Consider the following 20,245-nt stretch of genomic DNA (forward strand, 5'->3'; position numbering starts at 1 on the left):
GTCAAAGGGTATCCTCCTGGAAGGATTGTAAATCCCAAGGGAAATGCGGTACTCTCTGTATATATTTGGAGAGTGACATCCAAGATGGCTTTTTGGGGCTGAGGCTTTTTTTAGATCTGATGCATTCTATATGACCCATTCTATTCCCCCAGTCATCTTTCAGCATGGGAGAGAGAACAAAGAAAATGGACTTCCCTGTCATGGCCACTAGGTGGAGTGCCGGAGCTTTTTGCATTCTTTGTCCGTGTGTCACGCTCGCATCAAAGCACACAGTCACACACACATCGTTGCCTCCCACACGGCACAAAAAGATTTGTCATGTGGCTGCAGTCCCTGCAAAAGCTGACCTAGTTCCCCCCTCTCTTGCTGAGCTCGCTATCTCTCCCATCATTCATCAGAAGTGGGCGTAGGCTAGGTGGCAGCATCACCATCACCACATCAGGCACCACACTAGGTCTGCTGCTACCTCTCCTGCACTCACTATCACACTGGAGAGAGGGAGACAAGCGGGACGAGATATAGTGTGCAGGAGAAAAAGAGGGAGGAGGAGAGAAACAGAGGGAGGGTGTGTGTGAGAAAGAGAGACTGTAGGGAAGCCTAGCTAGGAGGAAGAGAGCAAAAAAGGAAGGGTAAAAGAGATAAGGGGGCCAAACGAACAACAGGATGGCAGAGCCGGAGCTGAAACCATGGAACAGCCAGGAGAGCTTGAAGACGGCAACCGAGGGCCAGGAGAAGATGGAGGGTAGGTACACCGCTCCCGCACAACACACACACGTAAACGCACACACACACACACACACACACACACATACATTAGCCTAGCCTAGATACCACATAGTGCAGAGTTGCATCAGATGCTCAGGCTACTGCATAATCTGGTGCAGCAATGCATGCATTTATATACGGAGTTTTCTAATGATGTGATTTGCTACAGGGCTAGTGAGAGGTTAAGAGTGGGGATATGTTTTGATCTGTCTGAAAGGCCTATGACAGCGCTTATACACACACACACACACACACACACACACACACACACACACACACACACACACACACACACACACGCACATATATACAGTGGGGAGAACAAATATTTGATACACTGCCGATTTTGAAGCTTTTCCTACTTACAAAGCATGTAGAGGTCTATAATTGTTATCATAGGTACACTTAAACTGTGAGAGACTGAATCTAAAACAAAAATCCAGAAAATCACATTGTATGATTTTTAAGTAATTCATTTGCATTTTATTGCACAACATAAGTATTTGATCACCTACCAACTAGTAAGAATTCCGTCTCTCACAGACCAGTTTTTCTTTAAGAAGCCCTCATGTTCTCCACTCACTACCTGTATTAACTGCACCTGTTTGAACTTGTTACCTGTATAAAATAAACCTGTCCACACACTCAATCAAACAGACTTCAACCTCTCCACAACGGCCACGACCAGAGAGCTGTGTAAGGACATCAGGGTTAAATTGTAGACCTGCACAAGGCTGGGATGGGCTACAGGACAATAGGTATGCAGCTTGGTGAGAAGCCAACAACTGTTGGCGCAATTATTCGAAAATGGAAGAAGTTCAAGATGACGTGAATCACCCTCGGTCTGGGGCTCCCTGCAAGATCTCACCTCGTGGGGCATCAATGATCATGAGGAAGGTGAGGGATCAGCCCAGAACTACACGGCAGGACCTGGTCAATGACCTGAAGAGAGCTGGGACCACAGTCTCAAAGAAAACCATTAGTAACACACTAAGCCGTCATGGATTAAAATCCTGCAGCGCACGCAAGGTCCCCCTGCTCAAGCCAGCGCATGTCCAGGCCCATCCGAAGTTTGCCAATGACCATCTGGATGATCCAGAGGAGGAATGGGAGAAGATCATGTGGTCTGATGAGACAAAAATATAGCTTTTTTTTCTTTGAGGATGCTTTTCTGCAAAGGGGACAGGACGACTGCACCGAATTGAGGGGAGGATGGATGGGGCCATGTATCGCGAGATCTTGGCCAACAACCTCCTTCCCTCAGTAAGAGCATTGAAGATGGGTCGTGACTGGGTCTTCCAGCATGACAACGACCCGAAGCACACAGACAGGGCAACTAAGGAGTGGCTCTGTAAGAAGCATCTCAAGATCCTGTAGTGGCCTAGCCAGTCTCCAGACCTGAACCCAATAGAAAATCTTTGGAGGGAGCTGAAAGTCCGTATTGCCCAGCGACAGCCAAAATCCCTGCTGCAGTGTGTGCAAACCTGGTCAAGAACTACAGGAAACGTATGATCTCTGTAATTGCAAACAAAGGTTTCTGTACCAAATATTAAGTTCTGCTTTTCTGACGTATCAAATACTTATGTCATGCAAAAAAATGCATATTAATTACTAAAAATCATACAATGTGATTTTCTGGATTTTTGTTTTAGATTCAGTCTCTCACAGTGGAAGTGTACCTAATGATAACAATTACAGACCTCTACATGCTTTGTAAGTAGGAAAAACTGCCATATCGGCAGTGTATCAAATACGCACACACATGTACATACACACACAGACAAACACTCAACATTTCTGCATTAATGCGTTCATGAGGTCTGGTCTGTCTTGGTTTCTTATGGCTGAGATCCCGTTACCAGGAGCGATATAACAACAACTAGTGATAGTACAGGGCACCATATTCAAAACAAAAGAAATCTCATAATTAAAATTCCTCAAACATACATTTATCTTATAAGGTTTTCAAGGTAGTCTTGTTGTTAATCCCACCACAGTGTCCAATTTCAAATAGGATTTACGGGGAAAGCACCACAAACAATTATGTTGTTGTCACCAACAACTCACTAAAATACACAGCCAATTTTACCAGTCAAAAGATAGAGAGAGAATAAGCACATATAGAGATAAAATGAATCACTAACCTTTGATAATCTTCATCAGATGACACTCATAGGACTTCATGTTACACAATACATGCATGTTTTGTTTGATAAAGTTCATATTTATATTATAAAATCTGAGTTTACATTGGCGTATTAGATTCACTAGTTCCAAAAACATCCAGTGATTTTGCATAGCCACATCATTCAACAAATACTCATCATAAATGTAGATGATAATACAATTTATACACATGGAATTATAGATAAACCTCTCCTTAATGCAACCGCTGTGTTAGATTTTTTTTTAACTTTACGGAAAAAGAAACGCATGCAATAATCTGAGACGGCGCTCAAAAGTAAAAACACCACAGCCGCAAAGATAGCGTCAATATAAACAAGAAATGACATGATAAATATTCCCTTACATTTGATGATCTACATCAGAAAGCATTCCAGGAATCCCAGGTCCGCAATAAATGTTTGTTTTGTTCGAAAATGTCCGTTATTTATGTCCAAATACCTTCTTTTGTTAGCGCATTTGGTATACATATCCAAACACTAATTCTGGTCAGCGTTATATCGAACAAAAACTTCAAAAAGTGATATTACCGTCTAAGAAACATTTCAAACTAAGTACAGAATCAATCATTAGGATGGTTTTAACATATAGCTTCAATAATGTTCCAACCGGAGTACTCCTTCTTGTCTTCGTGAGCAAGTCAAGTGACTACCTCGAGGAATAAACATGATCAGAAAATGGCTGACTGCCAGACACTTGACTGATTCTGCTATCATTCACTCCCACAACATCATAGAAGTCTCATTATAATTTCTATTGATGGTTGACATCTAGTTGAACCCCTAGGCAGTGCAACATCATTCATACCTCAAGGGGATTTCATTGGGGACTCTGGTGAATACATACAAAGCTCAGATATCTGACTTCCTGTTTTGATTTCAACTCAGGAATTTGCCTGCCAATATGAGTTATGTTATACTCACAGACATCATTCAAACAGTTTTAGAAACTTTTTAGAGTGTTTTCTATCCAATCCCAATAATAAAATGCATATGTTATAAACTGAGACTAAGGAGCAGACCATTTACTTTAGGCACCTTATTCATCCAAGCTACTCAATACTGCCCCCAGCCATAAAAAGTTAACAGGTTTGAAGATGCACTGGAGTGGTATTAGTCAACTTGGCATTCATCTGATGGCATCTGTGTTATAAACCACAGATTTTCATAAGCATCCAATAGAAGTCATGGTGCTTGCATAATTCTACTTTCCCTTCATGGCATAGCTTATCAATTCATTCCCTGTCTGTTCAGTCTATTTACAATACAGGGCCATGTAAAGTCAATGTGCTGCTCAACTCCTGAACTATCATCGAGAGGAGAGTGCCAGCAATCCCTTTTAATGAACTCTACCTTGTCCCCCTCTTTCCCACCCTGTCATCCCCTCCTCCCTCAACCCTTCCCCCTCATCCTGCAGCTGAGGCGGCTCCGGACAACACTGACCAGCCTCCGTCGCTGGACAAGCTTCCATTCAAGCCTGCCTCCCCATCCACCCCTACCCCTACGGCTGCTGATGCCATGGAAGCCACCACCCCTACCGCAGAGGCCTCCTCCCCAGCCAAGGCGGCAGGCGGCAAGATTGAACTGAAGCGCAGCATCACGCTCTTTAACGGTGTGGGCATGATCATTGGCACCATCATCGGCTCGGGCATCTTCATCACACCCACCGGGGTGGTTAAGGAGGCGGGCTCGGCCGGTCTTTCGCTAGTGGTGTGGGCCGTGTGTGGTGTGGTGTCCACCATGGGCGCCCTATGCTATGCCGAGCTGGGTACCACCATTACCAAGTCGGGCGGAGACTACACCTATATCCTGGAGGTGTGTGTGTGGGGGTGGGGTGGTTGTGTTGGGGGTTGTGTTTGTGTGTGTCTGTGTGCTATCTGAGGGGCTTGAGAAACAAGCAGAAGCCAAAACTCTGTTGTTTGCAGCTGGACAAATGAAGTTGTATTGTAGGTGTACGGTGAGCTGGCCGCCTTCCTCAAGCTGTGGGTGGAGATGCTGATCATCAGGCCCTCCTCACAGTACGTGGTGTCATTGGTGTTCGCCACCTACCTGCTCAAACCCCTCTACCCAAACTGCAGTGTGCCCGATAGTGCCGCAAAGCTCATCGCTTGTCTTTGCCTCAGTGAGTATAACCATCACTACCTCCGGAATCGGGGTGCCTGTACATTGCACAAATGATACTTAAAAAAATATTATTAGTGAACTATACAAATACTGACACGTACTGCAACACACATCAGCCAAACAGGTGTTTCTTAGCCAGCTGCATGATTTAATATTTGTTTACCGCCACACTACTTTTGTATTCACTCAATTACTATTTTGCTGGCCTCCCTTATGTCTTTTTTTAAGGGACTGTTTTCCCCCACTGATGTTCTCTCACATCTGCTGTATATTTATTTTTAAATAACAAAAATACATTAATAAAATAATAAAAAACATAAACATATGCAATTTACATTCGAGGGTCAATCAATGTTCTACCCTGTGTTTCGCTCGGTCAGCATCGTTGACCTTTGTGAACTGCATCAGCGTGCGGGCTGCCACCAAGGTCCAGGACTTGTTCACTGTGTCCAAGCTCCTGGCCCTGATCATCATCATCATCTTCGGCTTCATTCAGATCGGAACCGGTAAGTTCACACACCCAGTGCACACACATGTACCGGTGTCTGTGGGTAAGTCAGACACACGTCTGACACATCCTCTCATCCTGTCTATAGGTTCGTGCTTGTTATACATATTTCACCACGGCTTAGCTAGCCATGTGTATTATCCAGTGTTTTTGCAACCATCTCTTTATAAAATACTAAAGTGAAGCTGAAAATTATTTTGAAATTTCATAGCCTACTGTCTGCGATATAGCTAAACCATCTGCACCCTCATGAATTCCTAGCAAAATAGCTTTGTATTTAAAGACAACCCACCCATCCAACATACATTGTGCAGCCACCTTTTCTCCCTACTACATCTGGTCCCGCTGCCACAAGACCACTCCGGCTACCTTTGTGCTGCACATTGGGTTGCCATGGAAACTAAAACAAATCAATCAAATCAAATCTTATTTGTCACATGCTTTGTAAACAGCAGGTGTAGACTAACAGTGAAATGCTGTTCCCAAATCCATTCCCAACAATGCAGAGAAAAATTACAAATAATATTTAAAAAAATAACTAGCCAATGAACTTGTTCCTTGTGCTGTGCTCTTTAAATTCTTAAGACTGGAGTGGAGGACGGGGAAAAATGAACGCTCTGCCGTCTGAAAAGAAGGGGTGTCTGTTTCAGTTTTCAGTTCTCTCTAGCATCTTCTATCTCTCATGTAGATTCTAGAGTAGGAGAGACAGGACAAGGTGAAGGAAAGACTCATAGCTTTACATTGTACAGATATATTGTGCACACACAAGAGAGCAGTGATAGAGAGATCAGCAATCAGCACTGCATATGGATGGGGTCCAGCTCCCCTCTTCACTTCTAATATGTCAATGTGTCATTGTACCCACATTTATCATTTTAGGAGTCAATGACATGTGGTTTCTGTTACAAAGCAAGTTAGTATATTTTACCCCACTTTTCTCCCATTATATGCTTGAAAATAAGCAAAGTAAATATTTGCCAAAGATAAATGATCTTACCGCATAGGCGGATAATTTGGCATGTAGATTATCTTGTTGAGTTCAAAATCAACACAACTATATTTAAAAAAAATCTTGATGAGATTGCCATTTTGCAGTGTTGTAAAACCCTATTTTCATCTTATCACCACTCCACCTTTGATGTAGGCCTGGATGACAACAAAGAGCCACAGCTCATAGGAGTATCATTGTTTGCCTCTAGAGATTACGTTCATTTATTCCAACATGGTCAATAAGGCCTAAACTCTTCCAAGGTATGCACCCTTCTGCTTGTTCAGGGACGAGAGAGAGCTAGAAAGACAGAGGGACAGAGAGAAAGAGAGAGGTACAGTATACTAAGCAGTGCTTCTATGGCAATCCTAGCAATTGAAGCGCTGTCATTTACAACTAAAATGGAAGCGGTGTCATTTACAACTAAAATGAACAGGTAGACAAGACAGTGGATTAGAAAACAAACATTTTCCATTTTCCAATCCTGACAGCATGTTCCCTTTCTGATGTAGGCCTCTATAGTAGGCTTTTCACTGGCCTGGATATTATGTGAATAATTGAGTGGATAGACATTTGTTATCATCAAAAAGGTCTCCCTCCTCATTTTAAAATGTCAACTCCCAAACATTATTATTATCTCAGTCCATCAATGGCAGATGGACTAACCCAGGGTTAGGTGTTTGGAGGGTGCAGCCTATGTCAAAAAAAGCGATTTTCTCTTTTTCCAAATGTCATCTCTATCAGTCAAATGTAGTCATACATAGCAAGTGTGCAAAGGCAAAACATATTGGGCCAAATTATCACAACAATTGTGACTTTGTATGGCTTCATATTAAAACGCTCACGTGTGCGTGTGTACACGTGTGTGTCTATCATATTCCATGTTTATATTCCCAGTTCATTGTTCGTTGGAGTCAGTCCCTTTTGCCAAGTAGTGACATCTAGTGCTGCTTTCTTGTCTGTGTCTGAACAGGTGATGTGCCATACCTGACACCAGAATTAGCATTTGAAGGCAGCAAATGGGGAGTCGACAACATTGTGTTGGCTCTATACAGTGGACTTTTTGCTTTTGGTGGATGGTAAGGCCTTTGCAACACCACACATGGCACGTTTACACCTGAGTCATATTAGGTTCCAACATAACAAAATGTTTCAAAGCCATATGCAATGGAAAGTGTAAACAAGCACTTCTTATTGGACAATTTCAAATAGTTTGCTTCCGTTTGCTTCTATTTTGTGCGTAGTATATACGACCCTGGTATTATCATATGACTTTTGTTAATCAAGATGATCTGATCACAATTGATCCAGGGTTCAATGCGTGTACACATGGTATTAAAAACATGTCTATTACATTGTGACAACAGTGACAGCATGTGTTTTGACTGTCTACCTACACAATCAGAATGTGGACACAAACTGTTCACAGGATGCTTGTTATGTACTATGGATATAATTCCAGTGTGTAGCCTATAGAAGGTTGATGCTACGCAACTAATCTAAACGGATCTAATATTAGATGCTGTAATGTACAGTTGACGTCGGAAGTTTACATACACTTAGATTGGAGTCATTAAAACTAGTTTTTCAACCACACAAATGTATTGTTAATAACAAACTATAGTTTTGGCAAGTCGGTTAGGACATCTACTTTGTGCATGACACAAGACATTTTTCCAACAATTGTTTACAGACTGATTTCACTTCTAATTCACTCTATCACAAGTCCAGTTGGTCATAAGTTTACATACAATAAGTTGACTGTGCCTTGTAACATTTTGGAAAATTTCAGAAAATTATGTCATGGCTTTAGAAGCTTCTGATAGGCTTATTGACATAATCTGAGTCAATTGGAAGTATTTCAAAGCTTACCTTCAAACTTGACATCATGGGAAAATCAAAAGAAATCAGCCAAAGACCTCAGAAAAACAATTGTAGACCACAAGTCTGGTTCATCCTTGAGAGCAATTTCCAAATGCCTAAAGGTACCATTTTCATCTGTACAACAAGTATAAACACCATGGGACCACTCAGCCGTCATACCGCTCAGGAAGGAGATGTGTCCTGCCCCATAGAGATGGGCGTCCTTTGGTGCGAAAAGTGCAAATCAATCCCAGAACAATAGCAAAGGATGTTGTGAAGATGCAGGGGGAAACGGGTACAAATATCCACAGTAAAACAAGTCCTATATCGACATAACCTGAAAGTGTCAAGGGTGTGTACGGGAGGCGAAGTCAGGTGCAGGAGAGCAGAGTGTAGTGAACAGGTGCACTTTAATTCCGTTCTACAAAATACAGCACATTAAAACAATAACGTGCCAAAAACATGGAACATGGCAAAAGTAAAGCGCCTGACAATAATCCACATAACAAACAAACAATTACACACAAAGACATGGAGGGGAAACAGAGGAATAAATACATGCAGTAATTGTGGAATGAAAACCAGGTGTGTAATGGAACAAGACAAAACCAATGGAATATGAGAAATGGAGAGGCGATGGCTAGAAAGCCGGTGACGTCGATCGCCGAACGCCGCCCGAACAAGGAGAGGAGCCGACTTCGGTGGAAGTTGTGACAGAAAGGCCGCTCAGCAAGGAAGATGCCACTGCTCCAAAACCGCCATAAAATAGCCAGACTACGGTTTGCAACTGTACGTGGACAAAGATAGTACTTTTTGGAGAAATGTCCTCTGATGAAATAAAAATATAATTGTTTGGCCATAATGACCATCATTATGTTTCGATGAAAAAGGGGGAGTCTTGCAAGCTGAAGAAGACCATCCCAACAGTGAAGCATGGTGGTGGCAGCATCATGTTGTGGGGGTGCTTTGCTGCAGTAGGGACTGGTGCACTTCACATAATAGATGGTAGGACAATTGTGGATGCATTGAAGCGACATCTCAAGACAATCAGTTAAAGCTTTTTCGCAAATGGGTCTTCCAAATGGACAATGACCCCAACCATACTTCCAAAGTTGTGGCATAATGGCTTAAAGACAACAAAGTCAAGGTATTGGAGTGACCATCACAAAGCCCTGACCTCAATCCTATAGAAAATTTGTGGGCAGAACTGAAAAAGAGTGTGCGAGCAAGGAGGCCTCCAAACCTGACTCTGTTACACCAGCTCTGTCAGGAGGAACGGGACAAAATTCACCCAACTTATTGTGGGAAGCTTCTGGAAGGCTACACAAAAAGTTTGACACAAGTTAAACAATTTAAAGGCAATGCTACCAAATACTAACTGAATGTATGTAAACCTCTGACCCATTGGGAATGTGATGAAAGAAATAAAAGCTGAAATAAATCATTCTTTCTACTATTATTCTGAATTTCATATTCTTAAAATATAGTGGTGATCCTAACTGACTTAAAACAGGGCATTTTTACTAGGATTAAATGTCAGGAATTGTGAAAAACTGAGTTTAAATGTATTTGGCTAAGGTGTATGTAAACTTCCAACTTCAACTGTTTTTGTTGGAATATAATGCATCATGTTCTGTTTCCTCTCCTTTAGGAATTACCTGAATTACGTGACAGAGGAAATGATCAATCCAGAGAGGTGACTTATGTGTGATTAAGGTTTTGTTGAGGATTGTACAGTGTTTATCAAATGTCACACTCATATAATGTAATCACATTGAATACAGTCATAAAATTGCATTAATTTAAACACAAATATTAGATCAAATCACACGGTTGACTCTGAACCTCAAATGTGATTGGCTGACACATTATGAGTGCCCCCAATTACATGATCTTTAATTGATGACCTTGTTTCCAGAAACCTGCCCCTGTCCATCATTATCTCCATGCCCATTGTGACCGTGGTGTACGTACTGACCAACCTGGCCTACTTCACCACTATCCCCCCGAGTGTGATGGTTGAGTCCGAGGCAGTAGCTGTGGTAAGGATGGCTTTATTAAAGATCACGTTTTGGAGCAGGATAACAGTGAGCTCATATTACCTAAGTTCCTGCCATTTATTTTGCTAACAAAAAGGTAATGATAATGGTAGTGATAAAGATAATACATTGAGATGTTGAATTGGAATGAGAGTATTCAATGGTAGTGCTTTCCCATTGCAGATCTTTGGGGAATACCATCTTGGTGTGATGTCCTGGCTCATCCCTGTCTTCGTGGGCCTGTCCTGCTTCGGAGCTGTCAATGGAAGCCTGTTCACCTCGGCACGGTCTGTATCTAATCAACACACAGATAACTTGACAAAGAGTGTGTGTATCTGTGTGTTTTTAATTCAGTCTTTTGATACTTAAAGCCTAGAGATTTTATCAAAATGCTGCACAACTGCAGAACACTCAATCATCAGGGTTCGTCTGCCTCTTCTTATAGGCTGTTTTATGCTGGCGCTCGAGAGGGTCAGCTCCCTGCTGCACTGGGATTGGTCCACACGGACCTCTTCACCCCAGTGCCCTCCCTAATTTTCACAGTGAGTACTGCCATTGGTCCCTGAATTGATCTCAAATGTAATGCCATCCTTGTTTAGACAGAATTTTGCATTTCAGAACCCAGAATTGGGCAAAGTTATAATCATAGTCATCTACTCAAGTCAATCTGGCACAGATTATTATTTGTAGATACAGTACATCTCAACATTGTACATAGTAACTGAATAGTAGTTATTCCCATTACAATAAAAAAAATTGTATCAATAAAGTGGTACATTTACTGCATTTTAATGGTAACCTTTCGCTGAAAAAAAGTTGAGTGTGGAGTAAAGGCAAATGTATAGTGTACGTACTTATGCAGCTGGAGAAGGTTCACCTACGGAAACCTTGTTACGACTTTTACTTCCTCTAGATAGTCAAGTTTGATCGTCTTCTCGGCGCTCCGTCATAGCCGGAGCTATCACAAAATGAAATGAGGAATTCGGGTTAATACGTGAGCACAATGTCTATATATGATTCCTCTCCCTGCAGTGTTTCCTGTCCATGCTTTACGCCCTGTCCAAGGACATCTTCTCGGTTATCAACCTGTTCAGCTTCTTTACCTGGTTGTGTGTGGGCATGGCGATCGCCGGCTTGCTGTGGCTCCGCTGGACCAAGCCAGAGCTCAGGAGGCCCATCAAGGTACTGTTTCTGTACACAGCTCTATGACCACAAGAAGTTGAAAATACATTGGAAAAACTTAGAAAAAACATAAATCAACCAATTTTGCTCATTGGGAGGCTCAGGTTATGGTTTGAATACTCTTCAAATGCATTCTTCCTTCATCCCTACCTTGAAGTAATCACTGATCTGACATGGCTGGGTTGGTGTATACCAGATTTTCTATACATTTCTTTCACCAGTTATGTCATGTCAGATAAGTGCATTTCAAAAGTATTGAACAGGGCATAGGTCTTATGGCCCAACTCACGGCCGGCCCCGTCATTAGGCAGGATTAGGCGGATCAAGAGCTAAACTGAAGAAGACACACCTCCAACAACAACACATAAAACCTCACATAATACTGCCCAAAAAAACGATGACAATTTCTCTCAACCGGTGGCATATGGGCTTTTTGGGTAAACGGTGATTTTATTTATTTTATTTTATTTCACCTTTATTTTACCAGGTAGGCTAGTTGAGAACAATTCTCATTTACAACTGCGACCTGGCCAAGATAAAGCATAGCAGTGTGAACAGACAACAACACAGAGTTACACATGGAGTAAACAATAAACAAGTCAATAACACAGTAGAAAAAAAGAGTCTATATACATTGTGTGCAAAAGGCATGAGGAGGTAGGCGAATAATTACAATTTAGCAGATTAACACTGGAGTGATAAATTATCAGATGGTCATGTGCAGGTAGAAATACTGGTGTGCAAAAGAGCAGAACAGTAAATAAATAAAAACAGTATGGGGATGAGGTAGGTAAATTGGGTGGGCTATTTACCGATGGACTATGTACAGCTGCAGCGATCGGTTAGCTGCTCAGATAGCAGATGTTTAAAGTTGGTGAGGGAGATAAAAGTCTCCAACTTCAGCGATGCCACCTTTTGATAAGCAGTACCCACTTTGTCAAAGGAAGGGGCAAAACATATTTTGCTTGTCCATTCCCAGCGTGCCTCTCCAGCGTGCGGTTCGAGAGACGCATCTCTGCAGCGCTCCACCAACGTTCCATCAAAAAAATGATCTAACATAAATCATGTAGCAGATATAGGATATGGTACAAAGAGTATGTGGCCTTTTCTGCAGCTGGAGATAAAATGTATGACAATGTAATGAGATGGACACTTTTTACATCGTGGAGGTTTCTCCCATCAAATAGCCTAACCTAAATTGCTCTCAATCAAATAAAAAATGTGCTGTCATGTTATCAAACAAATATCATAAAAACAGGATAGGTCAAAGAGAAATGGACAATATATAATGGACAATCACAGCTGTTGTACAGGAGTTTCAACCCATTGTCAGTGTTTGAATCTGTCCATTTTTGACAAGCTGATCATAGTGAAAAATAAAGTATTTCTGCATTTCACGCCGTGTAACCACATTGCAAATAGGCTCGTGATAACTCCTGATATAGTTGGGTAGCTGATATTTAGAGCTTAAATAGCCAAATTGATTAGTCACAGGCATCAGGAATGCCAATACCTTTTGGACTTCTTTTTTTGGTGCAGTTCTGGACTGGCCTTGATTTCCACATCCACGGACATTGGTTTTTGGTCTGGTCCGGACCAAGTCTGAACGTCTTGATGTGGCCCAAACATAGACGTCTACAAATTCATGTTTTTCAACTTTCATTCAGAACCAACAATTAGCTTGATGTCAACATCCGGGAAATACATATTTTCAATGTCTGTAAAATAATCTCTCCCGAGCCCGTACGGGAGTTGTAGCAATGAGACAAGATAGTAACTACTAAGAATTGGATACTATGAAATTGGGGAGAAAAAGGGGGTAAAATTCAAAAAAAAAATAATACACTTTTCACCTTTCATTCAGAAACTAAATTGAACGTCTGGAAAATACGTCTTATACATGTATTTTTAATTAATTTTGCTTACTGGGACTATTCTAGTTTTGTGGGGGTAGCATTTTTGGCCTCACCTATAGTGGCAGAATGGCAAGGACCGGCCCTGGCCCACTCAATTAAAATATTATGTTCCTGCAGGAAGTTGAAAATATATTTTTCCATCCACAACGCAATAGAATGTTTGAAGTGATATGAAGCTGAGCTCATTTTTGTTTCATCCAGTAACCATTGGGTTTCTGTACATTAATCTTATCTTATTTTCCCTGGCAGATTTGGTTGGTGGTCCCTGTGGTGTTTGTGCTGGGCTGTGTCTTCATGATCGTGGTGTCCTTCTGGGCAGCTCCCTTCGAGTGCCTGATAGGCAGTGGGATCATCCTCACTGGTATCCCCGCCTATCTTCTGGGGTACAAGTGGAAGAAGCCCCACATTGTAAAGAAGATCTTAGGTGAGCTGGATATACATTTAACTCTTACATTCTGTCTGTATGTACACTACTGCAAAGTCAAGGCCGGAGATTTTGTTCCTGTTTTTTTTGTTTTGTTTTGAAAATGGCGTTTTTGTTTTTGCACGCTAGTAACAAGCTGTTTTGTGTCTAAAGTTCATATCCAGTCAAATAGATTTGTATGAAGTTTTTACTCAAATGCAAAGTTTGCATGTTTAATCCCAAATTAAATTGAACATACAAAGTAAATAAGGGTTTGAAAGAAAAACAATCATACAGGTTAAGGTAATTTAAAATAGTCACATTTACACATTTCTACATGCCATCTTTCCATTCCTGCAAATTAAACGTGGCCTTCAGTTTTAGACTACCAGAAAATAACTCATGTGAAATGTGTGTTTTTCTATTTTCAGAGATCTTTACTCTGTTCTGCCAGAAGATTTTTATGTCCGTTCCAGAAGAACGTGAAGAGAAGGAGTCAGCTGAAGTAGCTGAAGAAGTCGAAACAACAAAGGATGACTGAGTCAATGTTTTAGTTGGAACATTACATGTTTACACTCATTGTTGCTTCTGTTACAGAGTTCCATGACTCTTGGTATAGTAGGGGTTTATGCAAATTCCTTCGGTGTAAATATTTTGTATTTTACATGCATTTTCTTACTGTGTTGTCTCTTTGTATTCTCTCCAGCAATTCAATTCCACTTTTCAGTGATATAGTTTACTTTCAAACTTTTTCACAATTTTCCTAAACTAACCTCTTTTACATTTCATATGTTTTAACCTATTTTGCACAGTATTCAATAGGCCTGAATTAAGCTAAAAAGGAAAATCTATTTATATTAACAAAAGTCATATGTGTTGGTATGTTCTCTAGACAATCATCCAATCATCTTTGATAATACGTACAATACCCTGCTTTGTCTTAAAACGGTCTTCATCGAACTAAAGATAATTTTATATTTGACTTATGAATTATATAACTATTAACCCCCCCTTTAACTGACGGTATGTCTTTAACTGTAGTTGAAGGAACTAGCTACTGGTTACCTAAATTGATTGAACAATGGCCATCAATCTGTGATAAACCCATTATTTTATTCAGGTAACTCATACCACACATTCTGTAAACTACCTTAATTTCCCTTTGACATGATTGCACTCATGATAACAATTAAGATTTTAACATCTAGTTGTGCACTGTATTGCTACAATCAATTTTATATCCATTGTTTGGAACACAGTTATATCCCATTCTCAAATTCACTTTGAAACATTTTCAAATAACCAATTTATTTATTCGACAGATTACTATTTGAAGCACATTTGTGCAAAGTGGATTTCTGATATGATATCTGATGTGTTGCTTGTATTGATACCCAATGCCCTGTATACATAAAGGCATGTCAAACCATGCTTTTATGAAATCTACCGGTTTCCATACATTTAAAACCATTATATTTGGTGATTACATTTGATGTTTTTTTATTGTTTGTACAGATACCATGACAGAAATGTGATTATCAACATTCAGCCAACATGACAATTTTGCTACTGATGTATACTTTTGTCATGTTATGAGTATCATAAGTGGATATTGAAGGGTCTTTTCTCTTTCAAATGAGCGATTACTGCAAGTACAGATTTAAGCCCAGTCCAAACCTTTTCTGACCCCAAGCCAGACCAGTTCAAGCCAAAAAACAAACATAAACAAAACACCTAATGGCACTATTACAATCCGTATCGCTGAAGCATTACAGATTTAGCATTAGAAATGTGAAGGTAATTTCTGATTGAGCCGACATATCCAGATTTTACCATGAATGCCATCCCTGCCAACACGGGAACAATGCATTTACATTTTTGTTGGGCTTTAGCACTACATTTTCGTGATATGGGTGGAATAGAGCCTTAATGAAATTCTGGAGGCACAAAATATTAGCACAAACATGTACAAGTTACTGAATTAGGTACACAATGCAGTATAGAATGTTAACTGCTCCTATTCTTCTTTTTTAAAATCCTCATTGAATTCTTGAATCGCTGGGAAAGTAGGGACAATAGCACAATAGGTCACTGGACTTACAGAAAGCACAAACTGTGAAGTAACTTGACAGATAGAGTAAAGAAGGAAGTTTAGGGAATAGGGACGTTTAAATGGATTACTGATCGCTTTGTCATGTAAGAGTATATTCATGACTGCCAGCATGAAGGAGAAACTGTCGGGGTACCTTCATATTTTTGTGGCCCAAAATGCACCGCACAACATAGTTCAGGTGTGTACAAAGTCTTGCGTATTATGTACGATAAAGCCTTTGAATGTACTGAATGTTATGGTATAATACTTTTTATTATTTGAATCGGAAGAAACAATTGTACCTCTGTCAGTTATTGTGACTTAAATGTCAGTGACCATGGCGGGTATGTACAATAACCATTAAACTATTTTTGTTCAAAAGGTCTGGGTCTTTGTTGCGGAATTAATAAACTCATTTTTCTTTCATATATTTCACAAATTTTTTTGTATTATCATTCTAATTTTAAAACCCATCTAGGGAGTGATGCTGGAAATAATTGCCAGCTAAACCATGATGGCACAATGCTTTGAATGTGTCAACATCTTTATTGCATCTTTCTATTTAAAATAACTAAAGATTTGTATTATTATGCACTTTCAGGGGAAACAACGTCAGCTATTGCAAAGCTCAGCGACACTGGCTGCATACAGACAACAACCCATTCCCACAACAAGATAACACATCTCCAAAGAACAAAATTGGCTATATGAGGGTCTCGGAATACAACCACTATACCCAGTACTCCATGATCATCATCTGATATGAAGTGTTTGGATAATATTAGTCTTGACTCTATGTAATACGCTCTCTTTTGTGATTGTTTCTGTGTTGATTTCCAAAGCTAGTATCTAAGGCATGGATTAATGAACTCTGTGTTCATTGATTCCCAAACGGTAATAAAATTGAGGCATGCTCTGGGAAAGGAGTTCATATGCGCTAGGAAAGGAAATGAGGAGGCTGCCTCTGTGATTTGAAGCCAGTCTAGGATCCACTAAGGATCATATTAAAGATGGTAGATTGTCTTGGTTCATAGATTTAGATAGTGGGCCCACTTGTTATGAAGCCTGTTTTAGCATGGCCTGAGCCATTGAGGACTTTTAGAATTTAGAATTAGTCAAATGGGTGGGACTTCCTATGGGCTAAGGAAGGATACCATAATTCCAACACTCCTGAGCAAACATGTGATAACTGCAGGTGCCAGTAAATAACCATAGCTTGGCTTCATGCCTGTTCAGACAACACACTCCAGGTGGTGGTATGCACCCTTGATTACTGACTGTCGATAAACTTGTAGAAGCAGAAGAAGAAGAAATATACTACTTTAAAATGGAGATTGCCCTCAGTGGCACTGCTCATGATGTCACGGATGCCATTATGGCAAAGACGCAAAGGTGTGGCCTTTATCCAACTCTATGGCCTAGAAATACACCTATGCATGGCGTGATGCCTTTTGACCAAAAGTCTTCGTCAGGCACCATTGAGATTGAAGGTTAATGTGTCACTAAAATCGATGCTCAGGTGGAATGTCAACATTAGATGATAGCAATAACAATATCTACACAATGTGTAATAAAGAGCAAAGAAAATAAAGACAGGGTTGTCGAAATTGAGAGTGAATTTGTTCCATCTGTCATCATTACAGAGGGACTGTTTGTAACTTTCACTCTTAACATGATACACAACTGGAATTTGTCTCCTGACAAATATCAATAGACCAAACAATTGCCAAGACATACTGTACCATCCAAACAGTAGATTCCAAGTGCAGCTGAGAAAAGTGAAAGTTCAATGTTTACTGCCTGTAGTCTAGTTTCTGAGTGGTCTACGATGGCGACACCTGCTCCTGTCCCTGAGCTGTTGCTGGCCGCTCTGGAAGGCTTGGTCTCAGATTACCTGAAGAGATTTCAGTGGCACCTGACTATGAACGTGTTAGATGGCTTGTCTCCCATTCCTAAGGGCTGTCTGGAGAATGCTGACAGGCAAGATACTGTAGAGAAGATGATGAAGGAGCTGTGAAGATCTCACTGGAAATTCTGAGGAAGATCAACCAGAATGATCTCGCTATAAAGTTAGAGACAGACACTCTAGGAATGGTTCTGGCAATAAAAAAGACTGCATTTGATCAAAAGGAAGAACTGAAATCCAACAGGGAGTCTTTGAAAGAATCAAGAAAACGACTAAAGCATGGAGGTCCACATTAAGAAGCAATGTGCAGACATAGCGAGGCAGATAGAGAGAGTAGTTTGAGAAGTATCACCATTTCCCCTAGAGAGGAAGAGGAGGCCAGACTGGCTGGGCTGAGGCAGGAAGAACAGCAGAGGAGAAGAATATTGCCAGCGAGATGGAGAGAATTCAGGAGCAGATCTCTCTGAAACAAGACCTGTAGAAAGACGACCTTACATTCCTCATGAGCTACAAACACACCCAGAACAACACACACCCCGGTCCACAGTTGGTCTCAGGAGCGCTTCTCAACGTGGCCAAACCTCTGGGAAACCTGCAGTTCAGAGTCTGGGAGAAGAAAGAGTTGGTCCAATACACTCCTGTGATTCTGAACCCTAACACTGAAAACCCCTGTCTCTCTGTGTCTGATGATCTGACCAGTGTGAGATCCAGTGGGGAGGTGTCCTTTTACGACCCCAAAGATATGACACACATCTAAGCTCACAAAGACACCTTTACTGAGAGACTGTACCCATACTTCCTTGTTGGTCTGGCTGACGACGACAAAAACCTTGATATACACATCTGTCAAACAGAGGTGTCTCTGACTGTCATCTCACCATTGAAATTGTAGTTAAAAAAATAGGCTTCAATTTCCACATTATTTCAAATCATCATCCCAAACGGTCATTTTTTTGGTATGAGATTTTGGACCTTGAATTAATTTTTTAGAAATATAAAATGTATAAATGTAAAATTATATTTAGCTAATCCCTCTGTATGAGATGTGATGTTAACAGTTCTGATGTGAACATGGCCCTAAAGTTGGCACTTAAGTACAAACAAAAATGGAAGGTGCAGTAAAATCAAATGGAAGGTCAAATCAGTGAACTTTGGGAAATAGTACAGTAAGCACCATTGTGCCTTTTGGTTGTCTGCTATCACCTTTACATTAGCCAAAGAGTAAGAAATTCACAGATTAATTTGCATCATTTTTTGCCAATGCCTTACTTTATTATTTATTGGCATTATGGAATAATGTTAGGCAGGGTAGCCTAGTGGTTAGAGAGTTGGACTAGTAACCACAAGGTTGCAAGTTCAAATCCCCAAGCTGACAAGGTACAAATCTGTTGTTCTGCCCCTGAACAGGCAGTTAACCCACTGTTCCTAGGCTGTCATTGAAAATAAGAATTTGTTCTTAACTGACTTGCCTAGTTAAATAAAGATAAAAATAATTATGTGCTTGTGCACAACAAACAATGGTATTTTGAATTTCTGATCATTATTGTCTTCTTCTTCTTCTTTTTACTTCTTGTTCTTGTTCATCTTGTTCTTCAAATGTCAATCAAATGTATTCATAAAGCCCTTTTTACATCAGCAGTTGTCACAAAGTGCTTATACAGAAACCCAACCTAGACCCCAAAGAGCAAGCAATGCAAATCTAGAAGCACGGTGGCTAGGAAAAACTCCCTAGAAAGGCAGGAACCTAGGAAGAAACCTAGAGATGAAGCAGGCTCTGAGGGGTGAACAAGTCCTCTTCTGGCTGTGCCACGTGGAGATTGTGTATTATGTCTATTAAGGTCAGATCAAAGATGACCAGCAGGATCAAATAATAATCACAGTGGTTATAGAGGGTGCAACAGGTCAGAACCTCAGGAGTAAATACCCGAGCATTCAGGTGCGGCAGGTGCGGTAGAGAGACAGAAGATGACACAGGACACCACATAAGACAGGATAATTATACCAGATATAACAAACTGACCCTAGCCCCTGGTACATAGACTATTGAAGCATATACACTAGGGACTGAGACAGTGGGAGTTAGGAGACACTTCTTCTTCACCACCATGATCATCATCATTATGAACATCACGTGAAGAAACACATAAGTTCATCAGAGGTGGTTCCCTGCTGATCATAGCACGTGTAACGTTTTCAAATGTGTTTTTCTTCCTGTAATGTAATAAATCAACTAATCATCCAAACTAGTTCCTCGACTCACCGCTTCTGACAGATCC

The 20,245-nt window shown here is 40.7% G+C and overlaps 1 protein-coding gene across 1 annotated transcript; it reads left to right on the forward strand.

The window, feature by feature from the left end:
* Nucleotides 1–337: 337 nt before the first annotated feature.
* On the forward strand, nucleotides 338–16,444 carry LOC112221610 (large neutral amino acids transporter small subunit 1). Its single transcript, XM_024383783.2, has 12 exons — nucleotides 338–742; nucleotides 4,366–4,763; nucleotides 4,899–5,070; nucleotides 5,453–5,578; nucleotides 7,542–7,647; nucleotides 10,083–10,127; nucleotides 10,350–10,473; nucleotides 10,654–10,757; nucleotides 10,916–11,012; nucleotides 11,503–11,652; nucleotides 13,818–13,992; nucleotides 14,403–16,444. The coding sequence occupies exons 1-12, from the start codon at nucleotides 664–666 to the stop codon at nucleotides 14,510–14,512; spliced, it is 1,686 nt and encodes a 561-aa protein (XP_024239551.1). The 5' UTR covers nucleotides 338–663; the 3' UTR covers nucleotides 14,513–16,444.
* Nucleotides 16,445–20,245: the final 3,801 nt, after the last annotated feature.

Source organism: Oncorhynchus tshawytscha, linkage group LG22, assembly GCF_018296145.1.
Source record: "Oncorhynchus tshawytscha isolate Ot180627B linkage group LG22, Otsh_v2.0, whole genome shotgun sequence".
Classification (NCBI taxonomy): Eukaryota; Metazoa; Chordata; class Actinopteri; order Salmoniformes; family Salmonidae; genus Oncorhynchus; species Oncorhynchus tshawytscha.

Coding starts and splice junctions, on each gene's coding strand:
- LOC112221610 (XM_024383783.2), top strand. CDS start 664: ATGGCAGAGCCGGAGCTGAAACCATGGAACAGCCAGGAGAGCTTGAAG. Junction 4,764..4,898: donor ACTACACCTATATCCTGGAG/GTGTGTGTGTGG, acceptor GTTGTATTGTAG/GTGTACGGTGAGCTGGCCGC. Junction 10,474..10,653: donor AGTCCGAGGCAGTAGCTGTG/GTAAGGATGGCT, acceptor TTCCCATTGCAG/ATCTTTGGGGAATACCATCT.